Source organism: Labeo rohita, chromosome 17 (assembly GCF_022985175.1).
Source record: "Labeo rohita strain BAU-BD-2019 chromosome 17, IGBB_LRoh.1.0, whole genome shotgun sequence".
NCBI classification, from domain to species: domain Eukaryota; kingdom Metazoa; phylum Chordata; class Actinopteri; order Cypriniformes; family Cyprinidae; genus Labeo; species Labeo rohita.
The window spans coordinates 17,585,888-17,612,664 of record NC_066885.1 but is presented as its reverse complement, the minus strand read 5'-3'; the positions used below and the strand labels follow the sequence as shown (position 1 = coordinate 17,612,664).

At 36.3% G+C, this 26,777-nt stretch overlaps 1 protein-coding gene across 1 annotated transcript; it reads left to right on the top strand.

Annotated features, from left to right (window-relative positions):
- Positions 1-4,267: 4,267 nt before the first annotated feature.
- e2f2 (E2F transcription factor 2) lies at positions 4,268-20,053 on the top strand. Its single transcript, XM_051132666.1, has 7 exons — positions 4,268-5,008; positions 13,968-14,070; positions 14,327-14,546; positions 15,171-15,332; positions 15,581-15,695; positions 17,488-17,668; positions 17,890-20,053. Exons 1-7 carry the CDS (start codon positions 4,742-4,744, stop codon positions 18,159-18,161), a joined length of 1,320 nt encoding a protein of 439 aa, XP_050988623.1. The 5' UTR covers positions 4,268-4,741; the 3' UTR covers positions 18,162-20,053.
- Positions 20,054-26,777: the final 6,724 nt, after the last annotated feature.

The window sequence follows — 26,777 nt, the reverse complement described above, 5'->3', positions numbered from 1 at the left end:
TTATTAAACAACGCAATGCAGACTTTTTGCAACCTTTAAATCATTAGGTGTGTCTTATGGAAAATACTTAAAATATAATATGTTTTCTATTGAATAAAATAAGAAAAAAGTGCTTCCCTTAACTCCATCTCCCTCTATAGCTGTTTATATAGTTACTATATTATTCATATGAAACATCATTCCTAACAGTTACTTTCAAAACCTTTGATAAATGATCTAAAAAGAAATAGTTTAAGAAAGACTATTTGTAAGTAAAAATAAGATAAAGCAAAAAAAAATGGTTAAAAAGTAAAAGTACAGTGCATCTGCCAAAAATCTTTCCAGATACAGTCATGTTGGACTTTTTGTGTTTAGCATATGATCTGTTACAGGCCTACACAACAATGTCTAAATGTGAGTCACTTTATTTAAATATAGCACATCTGTCCTCTGAGGTCTTGTAGTCTCAGTCAAAAAAGATCTTTGTTCACAGAACTGGAGTTCAGTGCTAAAGTGGCCTGTGGTCAAACTTTGATAAGCACTATTCATCTCATCTGGACTCTAAAAGAGGGATTATGGTCTTAAGAGGCTGAGCGTCTCCACACTTAGGGTTTAAGATTTGGATATTGAGTATTGTGGAGTGTTCTGTCGGTCTCCTTCAAATATAGTAGGTAATATAGCGACACCTAGTGTTGTAAGTGATAATCACATACACGTTTTCGTTTGCACCGCAGATAATGAATTGGCGCCATCTTGTGGCTTGTATATATAAATCATTTATAGGTTAGCATGTGGATAAAACGTAGTAGCTGGCTGCTACACTTTGTATTTTACACAAATACTTTTTCGGTGCGTTTTTGTAAATTTCAGTACAGACACATACAATAAAGTTGTTTTTACAAAAACCTTCATTTCACGTGCTACTTCTGTTTAAAGAGATAGATCACCTAAAAATGAAAATTCTGTCATTAATTACTCACCCTCATGTTGTTCTAAACCCATAAGACCTTTATTCAATTTCAAAACACAAATTAAGATATTTTTTGATTAAATGCAAGAGCTTTCTGATTCTGCAGACAGCAACACAACTGACATGTTCAAGGCCCAGAAAGGTAGTAAGGACATTGTTAAAATAGTCCATGTGACATCACTAGTTCAACCATAATATTATAAAGCTACAAGAATACTTTTTGTGTGCAAAGAAAACAAAAATAATGACTTTATTCAACAATTTCTTCTTTTCTGTGTCAGTCTTCGATGCACGTTTACAAAAGTATACCACGTGTTTGGTGCTGCAGACACAGGAGCTGGTGTTCTAAGGTAAAATTCAGATGCGCTGTTGTCTATGGAGGGTCAGAAAGCTCTCAGATTTAATCAAAAATATGTTAATTTGTGTTCTGAAGATGAATAAAGTAAACTGTAAGTAAACTTATGAATGAAGTAAACTTTTTGTGTAAACTGTCCCTTTAAAACATTTCCTTTTGTGGCAAAATGCCCCAAATCACAGAGGATGTCACAATATTTGGAATAAACTGTCATATTAAATCTAAAGTAGACCTTTATTGTAATTTACCCATTTCTGAATGTATGTCATTGTGGTTGTATGTGTTCAGATAGCTGGTTTTGAACATTTGAAAACAAAATACAATACCCACACACATTGTAAAAAAATAGTTTGTTGAGTCAACTTAGAATAATTTGTAACCTGGCTGCCTTAAAATTTTAAGTTCAGTCAACTCAAAAAAAAAGTTTATTCAACCTGAAATGTTAAATTATACTAAGTGACAACTTAGATATTTGAGTTGAATCAACTTAAAATTTGAAGGCAGCTGGGTTACTTACCCATCTGTTAAGTTTAGCAAACACAAATATCTAAGTTGTTACTTAGTACAACTTAACATTTCAAGTTCAATAAACTTATTTTAGTTGACTGAACTTAAAATTTTAAAGCAGCAGAGTAACAAATTATTTTAAGCTGACTCAACAAATTGTGTTTTTTATTTTTTACAGTGCAGAGAAATCTATATTTGTGTTACCTGTTTGCTTTTTTACTCTAGTTAACTACCCAGATAGCACACATATGTCTGCAAGAGCAAACAATCTCAAAAATATGCTTTGCATATGTAAATGCAGACGTTAAATAGACGTCTCCGAGATGTACCTGTGCTATCAGGGTAGTTACTAGTTACTGAGCTGTTTCCTTTGTCACTACTTCTCTGCACTATTTTTAAAAATAACAGTTGCATTATCCCGCTTTCCATTGGCTTTGGATTATTTGTTTATCATGATATCCTTCACAAATAAACGAAATGTAATCAATTTTAAAGCCTAAATAAAAAGCGTAAAATGTATGCTATAAGCGAACTACACCACTGTCGCATGTATTTAACGTCAACACAATTACGCTTCCCACAGCTCTTTCAGTCTTTATTTAAAAACATTTCCCTTGAAATTTGAGTTAAAATATTTTACAAGAGACGTATAAATGCAGTAGACTGTTTTATTCTATGTTTTGTTGTAGAATAAAATGTGTAAATATCTTGAGTTTTTGTTAACCACTGACTTTTTACATACATGACTTTTTTTCAGGCCTTCACTCAAAAAATAAATTCTAGAAATCCCATACATATCCATGTCTCTCCAGGAGAGGGCAGTCAAGAGCACACAACACTAACCTTCTCTCAACATTTTTTGTACACATTGATTGCTGTTTGTTTTGCTGGGAAGAACTCACATTATAGACTTCCAGTTTTGTTAACCACACTACAGATAATCAACTCATTTGGCTTCTTACGTCTAACCATAACTTAGCTATGCCTAAGTAGAACCTTCATTTGTCACTTTAAGAATATGTGCTGCTTTGTTCTGCCAGTTTAATAAAATTTGCCCTTTGTAACCGAATTTTAAGAGGCACTATCCCCCATTTTTCTTTTGAATCATAAAACAAAACAAAATATGTCATCCATCTGTCAAATAATTCAAATGAATTAATGAACTGAAATGAATATTCAGTCTGAAAAATTACCTATCAAATCAATTACAAATGTAACAATAAATAAAGCTATCCTTTAGTCTGAAACTTTTTGTGTTCGTTTTTTGTTCATTTTGTTTTCTCAAATAAACCTGCACCATCTATTGGTGGATTTCAGTGTATGTATTGGGAGTATTCTGTGCTTTCAGAAATATCTTTTCACTAAAAGCACCTCTCTGACAATTATAGTGTTTGGTACTAAAACCCATAGCTAGATCTATTATACATCAAAAGTAATTCACTAAAATGGCATTTTCTGCCTCTTTATTTTGAGTATGTGGTGCATATTCCCCCAAGCCCTGGATAATTTTAAACAACTGCATCTCTAGAGACCATTTGTGGGCGACTGGATAATTATAATGATTTTGCTATGTGATAAGATGTTTCTTATCAAACAGTTGGCATAGCCGTAAGTTCAAAATCACCATCTAACTCTTGTGTGCATGTGCTGTTCTGTTGTTCAGTGTGTCATATTTATTTGTACTGGTTTAAAAAAATATGCTCTACTGCCATAGTTTATCTGGAAGGAAGGACTGCGTCTCTGCTAAACACTGTAAAGCCATCATTGGGCAAATGGCTGGGTGGGAGAGTCTTAACAATCATCTGAAGCATGGTGGGGGTTCACTCTTTGTGCCAGATAAGATCCTTTCAAGTGTAAAGGTTCTTTTCTGTGGGGTTGTTTAGGGCTTTAAAGCTCTTGTTTTCTTCTTAAGTCTCTTTTCAGGGAGTCAGGCCACGCCAGAGTCAACCATTTTTCCATTTTGCTGTTGAAAAACATTGACATTTAAGATTAATCTATGACAATGATTCATTTGGAAACTATGGAAACACAATGGGCATGATGTAGAGTCATCTTTATACTTTGTGATGTATTTTGTCTTTGTAAATGCTTTGATGATTCTTTATATGATATGAGTTAACTTGGGTGAAAAACGTCAGTTTTATATATATTATATAAAATCTAATTTTATAAAACACATCTATGTGCTAAATCTACATTTGACTAGGACACGTTTGAGAACGCTGTTCTCAAAATCTGAAGAATATCGCCCTTGTTCACAAAAGAGATTAAAAGGCGCTGTCTCTTTAAGAGGAAGAACACTAGGCACCAACTGTTACATGTAAATATATTCAGAATCCGAATGAGCGCGGCGTGCCAGCAGCCAATCACGTAGCGCGTCCAACCGCGGGAGATCCAAATTTCGCGGGACGTAATTTGGCGCTAAAATAGCACTCCTCTGTTGAGCTGATGTCAAAGCAAAGCTTCTCGGCCGGAGAGGGATTACAGACACACAGGAACGTTTCTCACAATCGCCGGCTCTACGCAAGAACTACAAGAGAAACATTCCCCAAGCTTTGCTTACCTCTGAAAGGTAGATTTATAAAACTGAATGACCGTGGTACATTTAATACATGTTTAATTTATTTGCTACATAATAAGACGTAATAGCCTCTCTTGTACCACTACAACAAAGGACCCTAGGAGAGAATTTTGTGAATTTCGGATGTTTATATTTTTGTAGTTTCACGCATAATTTATCTACAACTTTAACAGTATTTATTATACTAAAGTGCATATTGTCTGTATCATTTGCAGTTTTTTAGAGATATAACGTTACGTATTAATTTTGACGGTTAATTCGGTCTGCTATAAATTATAGACGCGATTTGCCTAATAAAAGAGTTTCTTTTGCGTCATTTTCGCGGGTTTTTGTGCATTTCGTGCGCAAAATGATGCGGATACCCAGAGGGATTTCTCCTGCTTCTGGAAGAGGCGCAGTATCTGGACTCTCGTGCCCACAGAAGAAAATGTTTTCCGCGGTGAGGACGGATTTTTTCAACACGGGACTCTCAAGCCCGCCGATGAATTCGGTACCGGCTGGATACTTCACTCAAATCGGTAACACGACAGTTGTGGAGCAGAGACCCAACTGTTTGTACGCGACCCCCCACGGGCCGGAGCCTAAGCCGGTGCGGACCTCTTCCGGGCGGCTGCCGGTAAGCCACTTTCCTTCCACTGCCACTCTTAATACTACGATAAGTATGCGCATGCTTGTTGTTTCATATATTGGTACAATAATATATCATTTACTAAAACACTGCTACAATCACACTGTAGAATTCATGTTCTACAAAATGAAAGCTTCCCCTTTCTGGCTTGCCAGAGGGTTATATTTGTGCCCTCATCTCTGATGTACCTAAAATCTGTCAGTTCCTCATGAATGAATAAAACAGGCCGGTAATTGGAGAGCTTGACCACAACACTGCATGTATATTTCAGTCATGACATTAGAACACACAGGACCTTTAGGTAAGAGAGTGTGGCAAGCCATTTATTTCTTAAAACAGACTAGTCAAGTATCTAACATTTCAAAATAGTACTCACTGTTTTGCTAATAGTGAAAATTTAGATAATAGTCAGGATAGTGTCATGTAGTTTTGGAAAGGAATGAAAAGGAGACTATGAGGGTTAGAATTACAGTGTGTTCAAATGCTTCTGCTGTTATGTAACAACATGCCATTTGCTCTGATGAAACATTTTTCATGACAAACTTCAGACAGCTCCATTAAACTGTTTAAGTTGTGAGGTTTGAAAATTATATGATTTAGGACTTTACACAGCCATTGCATGGAATGCAAGTCAAACACTCACAGCCTCATTTTCAAATATGTTAAATTCAATATGACGTCTCCCCTAAGGTCTATGCCATTATTACTGTTAACAAATTGCTAATTTTTGCCATGGGGTTCTTTGGAAATCTGTGGTTCAACCTAAAAACTGGAATAGATACAAGTAACTAGCAACAAAATAATTACTGGTGCAAAATAAATAGTAAAACTAAAAACTGGTTTGTTACCAATGGAAACCTTGACGTCACCGGGATAAGGGCATGAAGCAGAAAACAATTGGTACCAGTATCTAATAAACTGTTACTAGTGAAATTGGGAAAAATTGGGTTCCCTATTGCATTACTTACTAGGAAATAAAAAATAAGCAACATAGGCTCATTGGACATACATGCCTCATACCTTTCTGCAAACCGGAAAAAAACGTACTTCTATTTACAAATCACTGCAGATTCCAGTTGAAATGAACACTAGAGGCGACAACTTTGACAACTTTTATTCCTTTTCACACAAAGTATGATTTACAGATACAGAGTTTTGCTTAATAAAGCCTAATTTTCACACAATTACTTGCAGAATATTATGTTATGACTTCAAAACAATTGTAACATCTTGCAAGATTTGAACATTGTCGTCACATACAGCTTCATATGTGTGAGTTTTCTAATTCAGTAGGTTTGCACGGTAGCTCACACGATAGAGCTCCGGTACGAACCCCGTAAAACTACAGTTCTGACAAAACAGCTCAAATTCACATAAGGAAGTTAAAATAGCACGGCTGCATCAACAAATGTGTTTTTATATTACTTTTGCATTTGTTCACACTATCGGGTAGGTTTAGGGTTGGGTTTGGTGTAGGAGGTGTTTCCAACACGATAGAGCATTAACCTTTAGCGACACTCCCTGGATATTTGAATTCTGAACAGCTGCAATACTTACTTCAAGCAGCGTAATAAAAACGCAGTAATACGTGCCTGTACCAATGGAATAAAAACATGCCATGGTCACGTATTAAATGTGTATTTTAGCGCCACTCTCTGGACAATTCACGAATTACCGTGAAACGTGCAGTAATTACGGTGTTGCAGAAATGTGTATAGAGGGATGTATTTTCATGAGCTTGGGTTGAAAATAAGTGCTAGTGACCTTAAAATAGATAGTTAGTTTTGAATATTGAAATGGCTTGCCACAGTTATTTCAGGGGGGAGGTGGTAGAATCTCATAGACGGGGGAAGGGTGCTTTACAGCTTCTGAACCGGACACTATACTATACGGTTCGGGCCTAATAGTAAAGCGGGGGAAGGGTCTTCAAAGGTAAATTCATCAAAACATAGAACCTTTTTATATTTACCCGTCTATAAACCTTTCCATGAATGGACGCTTTGCCTCTCTAGAAGCTGCATGATTAAATGACCCAGGTTCATTAGACTGATCCCCAAACTGGTTCTTCCTGTATTTGTATGTTTCAACTCCAGGATTCTACAGCTTTTAGGTTGTGTGACTGCAGTTATAATTATCACTCCCCTTTTTCCTGTGCCGTTGTACACCTGTCTCGCCATTCGTCCTTGCACGAGCTCAACCTGTTGAAAAGGTCAAAAAGGTCAAAGTATCTGCTTCAGGAACTCCCTCAGTCAAACTTCTCTGTGTGTTGCTTACTGCTTCCAGCTGATAAACAAAAGGAATGATCACAGGCTCATGCTGCAGAATATGGGGCAGGCCTGATAACAGACTGGGCGTCTGCATAGGGACTGATGCACATGCCTCAAACTCTGACATAGATTACAGGAAAAAGCCTGTCTCGCAAGGCTTTTCTGGGTTTGGTCAACTCAGAATGGTTCATGTTATGTTAACAGATCAGATAAGGCCTTGTGCTATTGCTTTCCCTGATTCCAAACTTTTTAATCATGATATTTAGTCTGTGTTAAAATGTGTTACAAACAGCTTCTTTATGTCTTTTGTGGAAACAAAAAGTGTTTCTAGTGAAACTCCACATGGCATTGTGAACAACTTCCAGCTTCCCTTGTTCAGTTTTTCACACCAATGTGCTACAGTCATATTTCCTGCTGTGAAGAGTTTCACTCTTGTTCTCTGCCCCTTTTTCACTTTGACATGAATGAATGACACACCTCATGTTCACGTTTTTGTTCACAGATCTTTGAACCTTTACTCTGAAAACTAAAGTTGTGAATTACATATAATGAAATCATGAATTCTGCTGAAACTCATAGTCCCCCTGAGCCCTTTCGTTCAAAATGACAAAGTCAGTATGAGATAATAATATACCTATATTTCCTTTCCAAATGCACATTTCTTTCTCATAGTCAATGAGTTATAAATGTTGCATGTTATTCCAAAGAACCAAAAAAAAACATTCAACTTTCTTTATCTACGTTGTTTTTCAGTGTGTAAGTACGCTGGTTCTTGCGAACATGTGAAACACTTCAGTTTCATTGGTCACTATAGACAAATAACTAGAAGAATAAAGTGAAGTAAATGGTAAAATTGTTTGGTACAAACCACCGTGTTTATAGTCGCAATGATAAAATATGATAAATACTACTTTGTCAAGCAGCATAATTTTTGCATTGCTAAAATACCTGGAAGCTGCTGACACTGGCTAGTCGAATGATCTCGTAGTTAATGTTTTCTGATAGTGATGAACCATTTGCTGTAGGAAAACAGACCTTTTGATTTACAGCTTAAACAGGAAAGACTGACACTCGAGGATATTTAATAGCTTCATAACTTTTCCCAGATCATATTTTCTTATCATAGGTTTGGTTAATGTGTTAACAAGTAAGCATTTGTTTATCAAATGCACAAGCGTGACAATCTTTGCAGACTACATGTAGCAGTAATTTATGTTAGCATTGTTTCAGCAATCTCTGGTGAAGGAAAATAAAGATTAGAGAACTATACAACAGAGCCAAACTTTAGGGATTGAAAAGGTCATGTAGATCACTAGGTCTTTGGTTCACTCCAAATCTCACGTGTTTGAGATCAAATGATCATTAACACATGATTTGGCTTTGTTTCTGGAGACCCCAGTGATGCACTCCCTCCCCCCCATCCCAGAATCCCTTAAGGCATTTTACCTCATTTCAATCTCTTAATTTACCTGTTTCCCCCTGTGGGGCCTCCAGTAACCAGGTGTTGCATCAACAAGGTGGGTGATGGGCCTCAAGCTGTTTAACTCCGATCGCTCTGCATGGACCCGTCTGGCCAAGTTTTGCATTTCAAAGTATCGTCCCCTTGCGCCCTTTTCATCTGGACTTCCCCCTTTCTCTTTTACCTGTGGCTTCTTTTTCGTTTTGACACCTTGGAATACGCCACTGACACAGAATGACCTTTCTCGCTCTTACACGTTGAGTGGGATGTATGTGTTTTTTCACATTTGGGAGTGGCACAGTTTGCAGGTCATTCTTCTCTCACGTGTGTCTGTAGGCGTACAGAAACCTGTTCTTTCCAGGCAGATTTTGATTGTTCAAAAACATCTCGGATGATGATTACATGGAAAGTTGTACAATAACACAGCTTAGGACCCTCATTCCCCACCTCCAACCAGTGAAAAACTCACAGTTAGGGCTTTTAGTGCAGGAGAAAACGGGGGAGGTGTGACTTCTTGTGCAGTACGTTTCAAAGAATGAGCCTGTAGATATCCAACAAGAAATGAAGTGTATATTGGAAATGCCAAATTGTTTAAAAAGAGCCTCATTTAATAGGCAGAGATTTAATATTTTGTTATCAGTAGAATTTAGTCATTTAAATATCCAAGACTTATGTATGAAAATCATATGAAACCATTCTGTTCAGCTTTCACAACTAGTGTTTTCAATAGAAGTTGACTCATGGGGAATTTTAGGATGACCAGATTACATTGCTGTTACAATGTTTGAAGGAAAAAATACTTTTATTCAACATTTGTTTCTTGATATGTCTTGAAATGTTTAAGCACCAAATTGGCATTTTAGAGTGATTTCTGTAAAGTAATGTGATACTGAAGACTGGAGTAATGGTGGCTGAAAGTTTAGCTTTGCCATCATAGGAATAAATTACATTTTAACATATGTTAACATATAATTTGTAGTATTTAACAAATTACTGCTTTTTTTCATCCAGTAAATACAGCCTTGGTAAGCATACGAGACTCATTAAAACTGAAAAATATCAGCCCTCAAATTAGGGGTCGACCGATGTGTGTTTTTCAGGGCTGATACCGATTATTACAGATCAACTGGACGAAAACTGATACGTACAGTTGAGATCAAAAGTTTACATGCACCTTGCAGAATCTGCAAAATGTTAATTATTTTACAAAAATAAGAGGGATCATACAAAATGCGTGTTATGTTTTATTTAGTACTGACCTGAATAAGATATTTCACATAAAAGACATTTATATATAGTCCATAAGAGGAAATAAGTTGAATTGTTCAAGTTTACATACACTTGATTTTTAATACTGTGTTGTTACCTGAATGATCCACAGCTGTGTGTTTTTTTTTTTTTTTTTTTTTTTTTTTTTTTGTTTAGTGATAGTTGTTCGTGAGTCACTTGTTTGTCATGAACAGTTAAACTGTCCGCTGTTCTTAAGAAAAATCCTTCAGGTCCCACAAATTCTGTGTATTTGAACCCTTTCCAGCAATGATATATGATTTTGAGATCCATCTTTTTACACTGAGGGACTCATATGCAACTATTACAGAAGGTTCAAATACTCACTGATACTTCAGAAGGAAACACAATGCAATAAGAGCAAGGGGTGAAAAATTTTTGATTTTGAAGATCAGGGTAAATTTATTTTGTCTTTTGGGACTCAAGGGACTCATGAACAACTATCAAAAAAAAAAAAAAAAAAAAAAACAGCTGTGGATCACTCAGGTAACAGCGCAGTATTAAAAATCAAGTGTATGTAAAGTTTTGAACAGGGTCATTTTTATAAATTCAACTATTATTTCCTCTCATGGACTATATGTAAATGTCTCCCTCTTATTTTGGTAAAATAATGAACATTTTGCAGATTCTGCAAGGTGTATGTAAACTTTTGACCTCAACTGTATGTCTGGTGTAAAATTAGTTAAAATGTTAAAAAAAAAAAAAAAAAAAGCAAATAGGCTTTTAAAAAGACAGATAACCATAATAATGCTAATATCGATGCCAATAATCAGACAGGCCAATAATTGGTAGTGTAAATATGCTGTCTATGAATAAAGAACATTAACCAGGGTTTTTTTTATGATGAAATATCCTCTAGAAGTATTGGTAATGATCAGGTTTTGTGTAACTCTTGTTGAAATAGCTATTAGTGAAACTTTGCCTGCTATATGGGTATTGTGCCATGGCAGTGCTGAGTATTTCATAGTGTTTCATCATGATCTCTATAGTCGCTTGATCCTAGACTCTTGAGTCTCTTTTTATTCTTGAGTGAGAAGGAAAATTGTGCACGTCTTGAATATCGTTTGTGGTTATTTAAGTCATATTTTAGCAATAATGATTGGGGTATAGCAAGTTTGACAGCAAAAGCTGATAAGAAGAACCCATGTCTAATGCTTTAATTTTTACTATGATAACTTAAAATAAGCATTATGAATTTGGCAATCATCATAAAGTTATGTATCTTAACCTGCTGCAACGATCACATTCAGCCCATAATTGTTTCTGCGTACATATCATTGCATGCTGTTACTGTTTAATTAATTTAATCCTGACAGACATTTACATTTATGCATTTGGCACTTAAATTCTACATGCATACACCTTTTGCCTAAACATGGGCATTTTTGCTAACCTAAACAGCCACTGGTGTGTGTAATGTTAGCTTAATGGATTTGCATGTTTTTAGGAAACTCCTGGGCCTGGAGCAGTTCCACCAGTTTCTGATATAAATCTGTTTATTTGCAAACTGGTGTAGATTTCAGTAGTTAAAGTTTGGATTTCAGCAGGTGAAGTTGCTCCCAGATCAGTGCTTTTAAAAGTGAATGATTCAGCTTCCACCCCGTATGCCCTGAGCCAGCATTTCTCACTTCTCATTTCCCACTGACACAGGAAGTAGGCAGAACCAACCGCAAACTCTTACAGACATGAGATGCTGCTGTTCTGAGAAACGAACCACACAAAGGCCCCCTTCATACACCCAGGTGGTGGGTGAGTGTGTGTGTATTCATCTTGAGACGATCTGCTGTGCCAAAGCATGGTAACAGCTGACGCTAACACAGATTTGATGACCATTCAAAGACGTTCCCTCAAAGTCTTGAGGAAGCCCCCCAAGCCTCTACTTTGAACATCTAGTGGTGGTTTTAAAACAGATTATTTGAAACATAATAATCATGTATAAAGATTTAGTTATACTATATAAAAATAAAAAAAAAAAAAAAAAAAAGTAAACCTAATTAATAGACTTTCATATTGTCATTGCAGACCTCACATACATGTTTGCATCCATAATAAGGGTCTTGCATAACATAAAACAAATAGGTCAAACGGGAGACAAGGTGGAAGGATTCATTAGAAAAGGTGGGGGGAAAAGAACGGAAAAGGAAACTGAAAAAACTGAAAGATTATGCCTCTTTTCTCCCCAACCACCTGCTCAGTAGCTCCAGATGTCAGTGACAGGTGTAGATGTCGTTCAGGTCAGGACAATGCAAGCATTTTTGCAGACGCTTGCGCACACGGAATGAGTGAACCGCTCTCAGCACATGCTCGGAGTCTGTTACAGAAGTATCCTGTCTTGAGTGAACTGCAGTCGTGAATGCCTCTGGAAATCAAACTGGCAATGTGTGGGTGCACATTTCCATGTTAGTTGGTTTTTTTAAACCAGTTTTTGGTGGAGTTGGGTTGCTAAAACCAGCCCATCTGCCTGTTGTGGAATGCTAAAGATTTCAGAAATGTTTAAACGTTCAGGTCATGCCCTCCTTAGAGGTTTCAATGGAAAAAGGGTTGAATTGATATAGATTACTACATCAAGTTCTCAGTTATTGTTGTTCCGTGTTTGTTAGACTCCTTTTGAATGTGATTTTGAAATTCATTTGGGGTGGTTTAACACATAAATGGATAGCGCTAAATATAGCTATAAATGGTCCAAACAGGTTTGTGGCCTGCTCAATCAAGTCAAGGATTGATGAAAACATGATCATTTCACATTTGTAGTGTAAACGCTAATGTATCCTGAGGTGTTCTAGACGGGAGGCTGCCTACCCGCCTGTCAATTAAATTTAAAGTCAGCGTGAAATATGTGACTCTGGACCACAAAACCAGTAATAAGGGTCAGTTTTCTAAAACTGAGATTTATAAAACATCAGAATTTTTTTTTTTTTTTTTTTGGCATTAAAAGCAATCATTTTGACCCATACAATGTATTGTGGGCTATTTCTACAAATATATCCATGCTACTTTCAACTGGTTTTGTGGTCCAGGATCACACTACATTCATTAGGGACAGTTTACCCAAAAATGAAAATTACCCCATGGTTTACTCACCCTGAAACCATCCTAGGTGTATATGACTTGTGTCTTTCATACAAATACAATTAGTTATATTAAAATAACTCTCTTCTAAATAAATGGCAGTAAACGGGTGTTGATATTCAGTAGTCCAATAGAAGTCCAATGAAGTGCATCCATTCATCATAAAATGTACTCCACACAGCTCCAGGGGGTTAATAAAAGCTTCCTTTTCTTTTCTCCTGTAAACAAAACTTCGTTCTCGCGAGACTAGCATATTCTCACGCTACACCTGAATGTCAACAGGCATTCACTGCCATTATAAAGGAATTTTTTCTTCAAATAACTCAGATAATATTAATATGAAAGAAGAAAGTCATATACACTTAGGATGGCTTAAGGGTGAGTAAATCTTGGGGTAATTTTTATTTTTGGGTCAAATATCCCTTTAACACGTTATTGATCTTGTTGCAAGGAAAAAAAAATGCATGGATGATTCTTTCGCCCTTTTTCCCCACACCTTTCTTATAATGGACTAGTAGTAGTAATTGTTCAAGTGACCCTCTCAAGAAAAAACAAGGGCTAGAACTTATTTTACATTTTAGGACAGAGATGGATTTAAAGAGGCAGTGTGTATTCTGGCCCTTGAGGAAAGAGGAGTGATTGTTTTTGAACAATGCAGTTTAGAATACACTTTTACTCAAGTGCGTCTCACTGTCTAAGCTTTTCAACATACTCCTTCCTATATGAGCAAATGTGGTTTATCTGAAAAACCATGCAACATTCAGAGAAACCAAAGCTATGCTCATCCAAATAGTTTGGTGAAACAGCATCTTCTACAGGCAGTTTAAGGCAGACATAATTAACATTCATTGTCTTTCTGTCCCAGGCCAAAAGAAGACTAGATCTAGAAGAGCCACTTTATCTCCCAGAATTCCGCACACCAAAAGGGAAAGGAAACTCTGCATGTGCAAGGGCACCAAGCCCCAAAAGTGAGTACAACAGAATGGTCTGCGACAAATGTCAACTCAGTCACCGTTAGAGAAAAGTGGACCTTTTGTTGTTTGTTTCCATATGTTGAGTGAGGGGTGGAAGTTCATACCTGTTTTAGGGCAGTAGTTTGAAAAGCAAACACACCTGTCCAAGCATCTCTTGCTCTTCTAGTAGGAGCTGCTGCTGTTAATACTCAAACTATTATTAAAAGAATGCCTCTTTTGTATCTCTTCCCTCCTTTATATCTTTCTCTAGCTCCCAAGTCTCCAGGGGAGCGCACCCGCTACGACACTTCCCTTGGCCTGCTGACTAAGAAATTTGTGGGCTTGCTGAGCGAATCGGCTGATGGGGTATTGGATCTCAACTGGGCCACAGAAGTTCTAGAGGTTCAGAAAAGACGCATCTACGACATCACAAATGTTTTAGAGGGAGTGCAACTCATCCGCAAGAAATCCAAAAACAACATCCAGTGGCTGTGAGTATGTTAGATTGGATGTGCTAAATGCTCATTTTTGAGTCAGCTCTGAAATGCATGACTTGAAGATAATGTTGTAGTCCATTCAAAGTGTTTGAAAACTTCCTGCGAGTCTTAACTTGTGGTTTTTCCACTCATCAATCCAAATGAATGGAGCTTCTGTTTTACTTGGAGACAGGGTTCCCACGGGTCCTTGAAATCCTCGAATTTGAGGGTGTTGGACGTGGAAAGTCCTTGAAAGGTCCTTGAATTTGAAGTAAACCAAGGTGTGGGAACCCTGTGGAGAATATAAGGCATTTTCTTCACTTTTGAGGACTCATGATATTAAAAACCGCATATTGTGGTCCTTGTAATTGGAAAAAATAAACTTTTAGCATTTTTCTTGTGGAAAAAACTAACTGAAAATACAGAATTTTGGGTTCAGTAAGGGGTTTTTATTTACAAAAATATTAAAACAGCTTTCAATACTGATAGATGTTGAGCACCAAATCAGCATATTACAATGGTTTCTGAAGTATAATGTAATGCAGTATTTATATATACACACACATTCTTAATGTGTTATTAATTGTGATGGTTTCATCATGGTTTCAAACAGTGTTTTCTGTATCTTGTGTGCTTTAGGGTCAGTGGTGTGTTTGAGGGCTCATCCAGTAATTCAGACAAGACCAGCGCCCTTAAGAAAGAGCTTTCTGAGCTGGACAGGCAGGAGAAAGCTCTGGACGACCTCATTCAGTCCAGCTCAACACGGCTACGGGAACTGACAGAGAACAAGGACAACCAAAGATATCCTTTCATTGTGTGTATGTTTGTGCTTTGAAGATCTGAGGAGTGGTTTTCATCTCCTTGACTTTTGTGAGCTTGTTCAGACATGCTGTTTTAAAACCCTCACAGGGCATAGATATCCATTTTGCGATTACCTTAATTATGGGTCTTTCATTTTAAATGTAATTAAGTTACCATCTATGTGAACTGTCAGTAATTGTGAATCCTGTATTAGAAGCCAAAGCTGTTTGTCCTTAACTGAAGCTCACATTAGGATATGTGACCTATCATGACATTCGCACCATAAACAGCTTGAAGGATCAAACTGTGATTGCTGTGAAAGCACCATCTGAAACCAAACTGGAAGTTCCAGAAGCATCTGAGGTCAGTATTTGTCTTGGTACAAACGTAACATTGGTGAAAAGACCTGCATGAATTCTGATGCTTCTCTGAGCTTGTTTATGCTGGTTGGTGTTGATCAAGCTTGTGGGCTATGCTAATCCAAGCTGATCGACCAGCATTGCTTTTCTGGAGGAGCTAGTAGACCAAGGAAATCTTGCTGGTCAAGCTAGTTAAGAATCCTTGTGGAACACAAGCATGCTGCTCAACGTATGCTGCTCTTTTCAGCTTTTTATTTATCTGTAATATTAATTCTAACCCAACTGAGTAATTTAATTAGGGCCCTATGAGTTTCACACTGCGTGAACCGCAGACTGAATCCAGTCGTAAAAATGGAATTTACTGTATAACACAAAATGTCACGGACTTTGCCAAATTTGGGATGAAAAAATCAAACGTTGGTCAGTACACTTAAATCAAAACATGATATTGATTAGTGTCTGTGAAAATTAAGCTACAAAAGGATTAATTAAAAATGAATCCTGCATGTTCTAAGTGTGACTGTGTGAATGAATGGCGCAAATACGCCCAATAGGGTCGTGTTGTTTCGTTTACTACACGCATGCTGAAATGTGCGTGACCCTCACAGTGTTTTTAGGCCTCTGAAGTCTCAATACAGGAGTACTTGACACAAACAATCTCTAGAACTGCTCTGAGAGTCACTTCATGAGCATTTGTCCGTTTCTTTTGAGAAAAAAACTATTGTCATTATATACAAACAGAAACTTGAAGGTCTTCACAACAGATGTCAAAAAAGTTTGGTTTAACTTGAAGAAACTGTGACAGAAATGTATTACTTAATGTAATGATGGGGGGGGGGGGGAATCCAGAAAAATTAAAACGGGAAAAATGGAATTTGGAAAAAAAAAAAAGATAGATTTCATAGGGCCTTATTTAACATTCAAATAAATATAAGAAATATTGTAAGTATAACGCTCACTGATCCTGCAGACGGAAAGTCGATGCATTAAGAGCCAGGGGTGTAAACTTTTGAACAGAATGAAGCACACTTTTTTATTTTGCATAAATATCATTTTTTTTTAAGGCAAAAGTAAGTTACATTTACCCCCAAACTTTTTCACCCCTGGCTGTTAATGCATTATTTTTTCCTTCTATGGCCTCAGTGATTGTTTGAACCTTCTGTAAAAGTTGCATATGAGTCTCTCAGTTGTCCTCAGTGTGAAAAGATGGATCTGAAAATCATACAGTCATTGTTGGAAATTGTTCAAATACACAAAAATGCTGAAAAACCAATGAATTTGTGGGACCTGAAGGATTTTTCTGAAGAACAGCAGGCAGTTTAACTGTTCAGGACGAAAAGGGACTCATGAACAACTATCACTAAAAAAAAAACAGCATTCTGGTAATAACACAGTATTAAGAATCAAGCGTATGTAAACTTTTGAACATTTTTATGAATGCCTTTTATGTGAAAATATTCAGGTCAGTACTACATAAAAAAAAATAATATTAATTTTGTATGATCCCTCTGATTTTGGTAAAATTATTAAAATTTTGCAGATTCTGCAAGGTGTATGTAAACTTCGGCTGTATATGATTTATTAAATAGAATATTTGTTTGTCTTGTTTCCTCATGCTTTGTTTCACTTGCCATCTTGTCATTTTTTTTTAAGATTTCTTTTCTTTTTTCTTTTCTTTTCTTTTCTATCTTTCACATTAGGAATGTAAAATATTAATTTATGACTGATATTATACAAAACATGGACGCTACTGTCTTCATGTAAATTTACTGCTTTTTTTTCCCCCTTTTCATTAGGGCTCGTTGCAGATTTACTTGAAAAGCAAGAATGGCCCAATTGAGGTGTACTTGTGTCCTGAAGAATGTTTGGAGGACGCTAGTCCCGTCAAGAATGCCACACCCAGGAAAGATTACCCACAAACCCCCAACGCCACCACACCCGCTGTCTTCCCACCTGCCAAACCCCAGCCAGTCGAAGGTGAGACATTTGCCAGGAACTTACCACTAATTATCACTTTCATAGCAACTTAAGTTTTTGCAGCCACTATCACAAGTTTATATTTTAAAATGCTAGTGGTAACATTGTGTGCAAGAAAGCTGTGTCCAAGCAATTAATCTACAAACCTCTGCAACAAGCTCTTAGTTACGTCTACGAACTTATTATCAAAAGAGACTAACAGTGTCTATTTCTTTGTACAGGTTTGTCATCAAAGCCTCAGCCTTCGATAACTGGCACCAGCGGCAGCACCACCCTGCTCGATGTAGAGGGTATTCTGGATCTTCCTCCCAGCCTCCTCCAGATCACCGAAGACCAATTGCCTGGGATGGCATTCGCATCCGACCCTTCTGGTCCTTTTGTTAACTTTTCTCCTCAGCTCAGCCATGAAGACTACCTCTGGGGTCTGGAGGATGGAGAAGGCGTATCTGACTTCTTTGACACATACGACCTGGGAGATCTGCTTAAAACATGAGCCATGTGATGTAATTAGTTAAATTCAGACTTCGATCCTCTGAAGTTTTAAAACACTCCTTAACACAATAACAGATTGAAGTTTGTATAAAATGCACTACTGAATTGGCTCAATCAGTTCTGTTCCTGAAAAGACAGAGTAGATTTGGTATAGAATTGTGTCTTAATATTTAACTACTGTAGTGATTAGACCGGATGATATTTTGTCAACAAGCGCCCTCTAGAGTTAGTTAAGGTTTAGTACACTATAAAGCCATACTTTTTATTTCTGTCAGCCATATTACCTAAATAAGGTATTTTTGCATAGTTTAGATATTTTTGACAAAACAAAAACTGATTTTTCACGTACTTCTTAATTTTAAGTTAAATGTTTGCCCATTGGCAATGTTTTTGGTCATTGTTACTTGAATATTGATGCTAAAATCAGGCCCATGTATTTGCCTTTTTAGATATAAGGTAGAACTTGCTGTTTTTTAGTCATTCTTAAATGAGATGTATGGAACTCAGGAAATTTTAAAGCTTTTCTAAAGCTTTAATTATTGTAGTACTGCCAAACATTACCAGTAGAGGGCTGTGTGACCATTTTTAGCTGTCGGCAAACAAAGGTGCTTTTGGAGATATGTAGAGAAATGAATTGTTATAAAGATTTAAGAGCATGTATCCTGAAAAGATCTGTAAAGCTCCTAAAACAGTAATTCACGTCATTTCAGTTTAGGATAAAAGTGCTCATTTTAAGAAATAGGTGCTTGTCTGTTCATTCTACCTCCATCTATTAGTGTTAGACGCCGTGAGGTAATACCTTGATCTTGTAAAAGTGGCCTTTCCCATGGCACTGAATAATAATGTAGTGCCACCTGGCTCAAGAAACAAGGTTTTACCGCTGACGCGTCTGTTTATGAGAAACCTCAGGGAATGTCCAGATTTGGCAGCTGATTTGTGTTTTCAAATGATTAATTCAAAGTGATAAATTGGTGGGGGTTTTTCTAGTCTGTTTGATGTCTGTAGAATCATTTTTTTCCTGAAATTACAGTAATTGAGTTCTCAGGGTTGTCTACTCCACTTTGAGTAGTTTAGAGCCTTTTAATGGGATCTGGCAGAAACCTTTGATACTGTTTGAACACTGAACTGCTGAGAATACAAAGTGAACTTTGTTTCCAGGGTTGGTTGGTTTTTTTTTTTTCCTATTTGGAGTTGGGATTCTTGCCCCACCTGAATGGTAGGTTTTATAGCTGCAGAGACAAAGCAGAATTTAACTGTTTTAATCTGGTGTGTGTAGAAATACACACACACACTGAAAACACCCATCTTAAATGCAGAGCACATATGGGTTGGGATTCAATATGGAAAAGCTTGATTTTTACAACTAGTTTCCCACACCCAGTTCTGCACTGAAAATAATTCTTCTGAAGCAAACATTTCTCAGTCAAACTGACCAAAAACTTATTTTAGCAGCGTTCTGGAATCCTGAAAAGGTTGATTTAGCATTTGTTAAGGGGTTGGTGGGTTTAAGTGCAGTTGTTAATCAGATTTAACTAACTTAAACATGCCTTTGGAAGTGTGTATAAAAGTTTTACCTTGGGTTTGCTTCATGCAACTGTCCTGTCCTAACAAACTTGAAATATGTGCGTATGTATATGCATGAGTGTGCTGAAGTGTGTACTACTTTTTGGCAGTTTTGTGCATTTGATTTGTAGTTTAGAGTGTTTTTTTTTTTTTTTCTTAACGTTTGGGATGTTTTTAAATAAGCATTATGTTTTTAAATTGTACAGAATGATCATTTTGTATTTATAGGTTTTGTATTTGAAGGAAATTGGTAATTGTCTCAGGATGTGTCATTTTTATAGACCGTCTGTTTAACAGGCAGCACTTAATATTTGATATTGTGGTGTTTAAATGAATAAAGCCCTGGTGTAATGCTCAAAGTCATTTTTGTGTACAAAGCAGTTGTTAAAAGTTACAGTTTTGTGCTTGTGTTGTGTAAACAGACTCCCACATAGATGTATGCAGGTGCAGTAACACAATAGTTTTCTTGCCGTACGTGAGCTGCAGGGTTCACCTGTGCACAGTGAGGAAATTCCATAAAGATGAGTCAGTGAAAATGACAAACGTTGAGACTGACACAAAACAGACGGGTAAATCTGACTGATAAACTGTTTTTCATTCCAAGTTGTCTGAAAATGTTGCTTACATAGTTGCTGTCAATCAATGTGGTCAGGAAACATGGTTATTTTTAAAATCCTTGGTTTAGGTAGCAAATAAAAAAAAAAAATGGAGATAAACACTACTGTTCAAGAGTTGAGATGCGGTAAGATGAATACTTTTTAAAATAATTGTATTCATAAAATTAAAGAAATTAGTACTTTAGTTCAACAAAGAGGCATTAAATTGCAAGTGACAGAGAAGCATACTTGCAAAAGATTTCTATTTTAAATAAATTCTGTTCTTTTGAACTTTCTACTCAAAGAATCCTAAAAGAAAGTATTACAATTTCCAAAAAAATAAGACCATCAACAATGACAATAAGAAAGTCAGCATTTAAGAATGGTTTCTAAAGGATCACGTGACTAGATTGAAGTAATGATGTATTTTAAAATGTATTAACATAAAAAAGTTATTTTAAATTATAACATTTCACAATATTAGTTATATTTTTGATCAAATAAATTCAGCTCTGTGAGCTTTGGAGATGTCTTTCACATTAAAACATCTTGGTGACTAAACTTTTAAAAGTTTATAATAGAATGACAGAATATTGATTATTGTATTGTCACATTGTTATTATATAAGTATTGTCTTGTATTTTTTCTTTTTTTGTCTACATTCATCACAGTCGGTTGCTTAAGCTCGGTTAAAGCCCTGTAATGTGTTATGAAGTGTTGACAGCAAAACCTGTGGCAGTTTCATTCAGGCAGGTTCTGACCTGCTCTCTGCTTTTCTAATTGGCTTTAGGTGCATCATGAGAGACCACACAAACACACAGATTTTGACTGAGATATCATATTAACACAAGTGATTTTTGTGTTTAAATGCTGACCTCTTTTTTGCAAGGCTTAAAAAATCCCTAATATTTTAGCTTACCTAAAATAATTTTATCCATCCCTAGTCAAAGTATAGTGAGTTGACCAGACAGATTATATCACTGAAATTAAATGTTTAATTAATCTAATCAAATTTACAGTAAAAACAGCTACACATTTTTTGGCTCCACTTCTCATAGACATTGTAATATTGTAGTTCAAGATAAGAGGAAGGACATTTTCGCTTAATTATTTACATTTACATTTATTCATTTGGCATACGCTTCTATCCAAAGTGACTTACAGTTGAGGAAACCAACAAGCAATTCATTATAAGACAAAAATAAACACAAGAATTACCCGTTATACAAGTCTCCAGTTATCGTTTAAACAAAAGCTGGACAGAAGATAAGGGAAAATAAAAGCATAGAAAAAGTGAAAGAAATAGTTTTAGGAGGTGGCAATTACAGTTGAAGTCAAATGTTTACATATACCGTAAAATGTTAACTATTTTCTGTCATACAAAATCCATGTTACTTTATTTAGTACTGACCTGAATAAGATATTTCACATAAAGACATCTACATATAGACCACAAGAGAAAATAATAGGTACATTTATAAAAATGACCCTGTTCAAAAGTTTACATACACTTGATTCTTAATACTGTGTTGTCACCTGAATGATCCACAGCTGTGTTTTTTTCTGTTAAGTGATAGTCGTTCATGAGTTCCTTGTTTGAAAAATCCTTCAGGGCCCACAAATTAATTGGTTTTTCAGCATTTTTTGTGTATTTGAACTCTTGCCAACAATGACTGTATGATTTTGTGAGCCACCTTTTCACACTGAGGACAATTGAGGGACTCATATGCAACTATTACAGAAGGTTCAAACTCTCACTGATGCTACAGAAGGAAAAATTATGCATTCATTTTTTGAATTTGAAGATCAAGGTAAATTTAACTTACTTAGTCTTCTAGGGAGCATATAAGTATCTTCTGTAGTTTCTTAAGGGCAGTACTAAATGAAAAAAATCACATTCTCATTCCATTCAAAAGTTTTCACCCCTGGCTCTTAATGCATTGTTTTTCCTTCTGAAACATCAGTGAGCATTTGAACCTTCTAATAGTTGCATATGAGTCCCTCAGTTGTCCTCAGTGTGAAAAGATGGATCTGAAAATCATACAGTCATTGTTGGAAAGGGTTCATATACACAAACATGTTGCAAAACCAAAGAATATGTTGGATCTGAAGGATTTTTTTTTTTCTAAAGAACAGTGGGCAGTTTAACTGTTCAGGAAAACCAATTGACTCATGAACAACTATCAAAAAAAAAAAAAAAAAGCTGTGGATCAGTCAGGTAACAACACAGTATTAAGAATCAAGCGTATGTAAACTTTTGAACAGGCTCATTTTTATAAATTCATCAGTTATTTTCTCTTGTGGACTATATGTGAAATATCTTATTCAGGTCAGTACTAAATAAAAAACCATGCATTTTGTATGATCCCTCTTATTTTGGTAAAATAATTAACATTTTGCAGATTCTCCAAGGTGTGCGTAAACTTTTGACTTTAACTGTAGATGCTCAGGGAAGAGATGAGTTTTCAATTGTTTCTTGAAACTTTTGAGGGATTCAGGTATAGACTTAGGTATAGATCATTCCACCAGTGAGGAAAAAGTGAAAGAAAACATCCTTGAAAGTGATTTTGTGTCTTTCTTTCATTTAGAAAATGATTTTTCTAAACAATCTGTGAGGCGAAAATTGGTTTATAGGGCAGACCCATGTATAATTTTAATAAAATGTGTCACGAAAAAGTCATGCACAACCTAAATTAAAATAGAAAACCAGTACGCATCAAACAGGTTTACACACAAGATGGAGGATTTTTAACTTCCCCAGACAGACTGTCACACCCTCACACAAAACACATTTATAATCATGAAGTAACACTAACCGTTTATACCAGTCTGTCATTAAAAACAAAAATTGCTTCTAAATTGGTTTATAAACACTGTGAAGTGAAAAGACTTTAAGGGAGGATCCATGTCCTGTTTTATGAGTAGGTTGGGTGGTAATTCTGTGTAGGGAGTGTTATAGTTGTTTTCATGTCTTCATCACGTCTCTGTTGAACTGAATTCTAGATTATGTGTGCTCCCTAAGTATCTTTACTCTAAGATATATTTGCTATCTTCTCTCTTTTGCAGCGTTTTACCGCAAACGTGGCCTCCCTGGGCTGACAAGACAGGATAAATGATCCTTCTCCTGTTCTAGAGTCAACAGATCTTGGCAGTGTGGATGGGAGGGGTTGTCTGCTGGGAATCCTTCTGGTCTGAGCTGTAACCTTTCCTGGAACACGCCTCATTTTTCGTTCAGCAGCCACAGACTCCGCCCCTCCATCCAAATCCAACCCCCAGATGCGTGTGATTGGCTGATGTCGAAGAAACATAACAATAGGCCTGTAATTAGGAACATGCAGCATATTGTGGCCACAGCAGTCTTAAAACATGGTACTAAGGTGGAGAAGATGAGAAAGAGAGGGATGAATGAAAAGGCAGTTCGAACTAGAAAACAAGAACTTGCTGTTGAAGTTTTCACAAATGGCTTTTTCAAACTTTGCCTCATACTTCCTTTCTCTCTTTCACCCACTTTCCTTTTTCTCTTTCTTCAGAGTGACGTCCACCCAGTTAAATGCAACATTTCTGCTCAGACCCACAAAGCAAGCACACAAAGAGGGGCCACAGCCAGGGGGAGAAAGAGAGTATTGTTTGGCCACAAAACCACCATTACATCAACAATAACTCATGAAGCCAATACAGAATATGAAGAGAATACTGTGTGAATGCATTGATGTTGGCGGATGGGGTGTACTTTGGAGAAATTAAGGTCACTGAACCAAGTTAACTTCATTTATTTGGATTTAGTTATTTTTTTGAATAATGCCACGATTAGTTTCTTGAATATTTTAATCAAGTAATTTTACATGTCCATCACAGTATATATATCCTTGTTTATTGTATAAGTCCATTTTAGATATGGAGACGCAGATGCATGCATTAGAGTTTTACTTTAGTTTGATGTAGCAAGCCTTATGACTCTTTAAAAAGTCTGAAAGGCCTTTTCGTGCACAACTATGAGGACCAAAATGCTGTCCAAAACTGTCTAATTTATTTATTCAAGCTAATAATATAATTATACACCATCAAATACTTGCGCATACCTAGGGGGATGAAATCGGGCTGATACCTGTTCAGCATACTACATCAAACGTAATAGTATACTGTATTGTTAAAGGATAAGGTAAGGTGTGCAGCGATTCAAAGGACTCTGGAAAAACTGGCATGCCTCTATAATATCTGCAGGGCAGGTGGATGAGACCATTTTCATTATTTGTCTTATAAAAATGTTGTTATTCAGAACACTGTGGAATATAAGGACTACAAAAGCACTATGAGTTTCCGTTGCTCTGAAGCAACAAAGCAGCACTATTTAATCTGCCTTTTCAAATATGAAGGCTGCACATGAAAAGGCTGCAATTGTGTTAGTAAAGCAGACTTTTTTTTTAATCAGGGGTGGGTTTCATTTAAACTTTAGACCGCAACCGATGAAGCATGTTCATTCATGCACACGTAGTACGCTTAAGGAAAATCCTTATCTGAACTGACATTTCAATAAAGAAGGAAAGTGCTTGCTTTTCAATCCTTTCCATTGCTCCACTTAAGGCCTGCATATGTGCACAATGCACTGATTTTTCTTCTGTCTGTACGACCAAATTACTGAAAGAAACAAAAGACAAAAATCTACATAAAGGGAAAAAAACTTGTAAAAAGAAGTGTGCTTATTGTATTGAATATGCACTTGTGGGGTACCTCAGGTCTTAAAAGTATATTTTGTATACTATGTATATTTTTTGAACATTTTTTAAAAAGCAAAAGAACTGAAATTACACATAAAAAAAGCATAAAAAAGCACTAAGTTCAAATAATTGGATAAAAGATTATTTTATTATGTTCCTTGAGGTTTACCTATAATGTTAATAAAGGTTTTTGCCCCCCCCCCCCCAAAAAAAAATATGTGGAAAAAGGGGCGGGTCCTTGGAATCGGCCACTGTTATGATTTGCTAACATCATTGCATAGCCCCATAGTGTCAAAGCCCCCTTGCTATTGCATGTGTTTTGACAATATATAAAAACGGTCATTTCCAGACAAAGCATTATGAAATAATTTACTTACAGTTTGTGATGCAGCTGTAGTCAGATCTAGTACCGCTTCATCTTTCAACAAATGTTTTTTGTGTGAACTCTCCACGACACTGTGCCTCGTTTACAAAACAAAACCCTCCAAACAATCCTCAGACACAACCCAGAATGATATTAAAAATAAACTATCCATTTGTTCCATCTGATATCTGTACAAAGACACAAACAAGTTGCTTAAACCAAACGCGCCAAAGCGAACATTCTTTCACATCATTTGTACTATTGATGAAAGACACAAGCATGTGGACTGTGTCACAAAGTGAACGTGCATCTGTATACTGTATCCATTGTAGACAATCCAGCAATTTTTTGTCAATTTTGATTTCATGAGGACTTTTAGTGATTGAACACCAGTGGGCGGGACCTATGGAGGCAGTGTTTATGCAAATATTTGTGCCCAGTTGACGTCCAAGATAGCACACATAGGCCTGCAAGATGTCTGTTAAAGATCTCTTGATCTGGAAAGCATCTGCTGCGTACAAACGTCTGACAGACGTCTTTCAGATGTCAGTTTTACCTAAATTCTAAATCATATACATCTTAAAGACATCTAATAGACGTCTATTTGACATCTGATAGGAAACATCCAGTAGACGTATTGCAGATGAGCAAACACTCTAAAAAAATACGTCTTGCAGATGTAAATGCAGACGTCAAATAGACGTCCCCGTGATGTATGTGTGTCTCTATCAGAGCTGTACCTCAGAAGGAGCCGTTTTTTGGAGCTTGATATAATAAATGCTTTTTTTAGTAATGAGAAAGACATTTTAAGTTATGAAACTTGCAGGGTGTTTTGGTACAAAAACTTCTTAAATGCCAAACGATCAAGGCAAATTTGACCCCTTTAATAATTATTTTAAACATAAATTCATACACAAAATTTAAAATATAGCCTACATGTTCTCAGTTGGTGTTACTACCCTCCCAACTAGGCTGTACCCTTTGTACTTGACACTGATTTTATGGATAAATTGTTATTTCTAAGGCACTTTCATTTGTAGATAACAAAATGCTAAAGAAATATTGAAAGTCACACTAAAGTTGGAAAGGTTTAAACAAAAATGTACAGTTTTCGTACCATATGAATAATAAAGACAATATCGGCCTATTCAAATACCTTCAATAGAGTGTTACAATAATAAAATAAGACACTATGAGTCATTTCTAAAGGTCTAACGTGTCACATTCAAAGAACAAATGAATTCATGTTTCATTCTTACAGCCAAAAAATGAATCTGAAGACGTCTATTCTTTCTCCGCGCGCTCTATTCATTTCGTCAGTGAATACAAACATTCCCACGTGATGATGGAATGACTCTCTCCCCTCCCTCTCGCTCTCA

What these genes read in the sequence shown, in the direction of transcription:
- e2f2 (XM_051132666.1), top strand. Translation starts at nt 4,742, where the DNA reads ATGATGCGGATACCCAGAGGGATTTCTCCTGCTTCTGGAAGAGGCGCA. An exon ending in CCTCTTCCGGGCGGCTGCCG is followed by an intron (nt 5,009 to 13,967) that starts GTAAGCCACTTT and finishes TTTCTGTCCCAG; the next exon opens with GCCAAAAGAAGACTAGATCT. An exon ending in GAGAACAAGGACAACCAAAG is followed by an intron (nt 15,333 to 15,580) that starts ATATCCTTTCAT and finishes ACTGAAGCTCAC; the next exon opens with ATTAGGATATGTGACCTATC.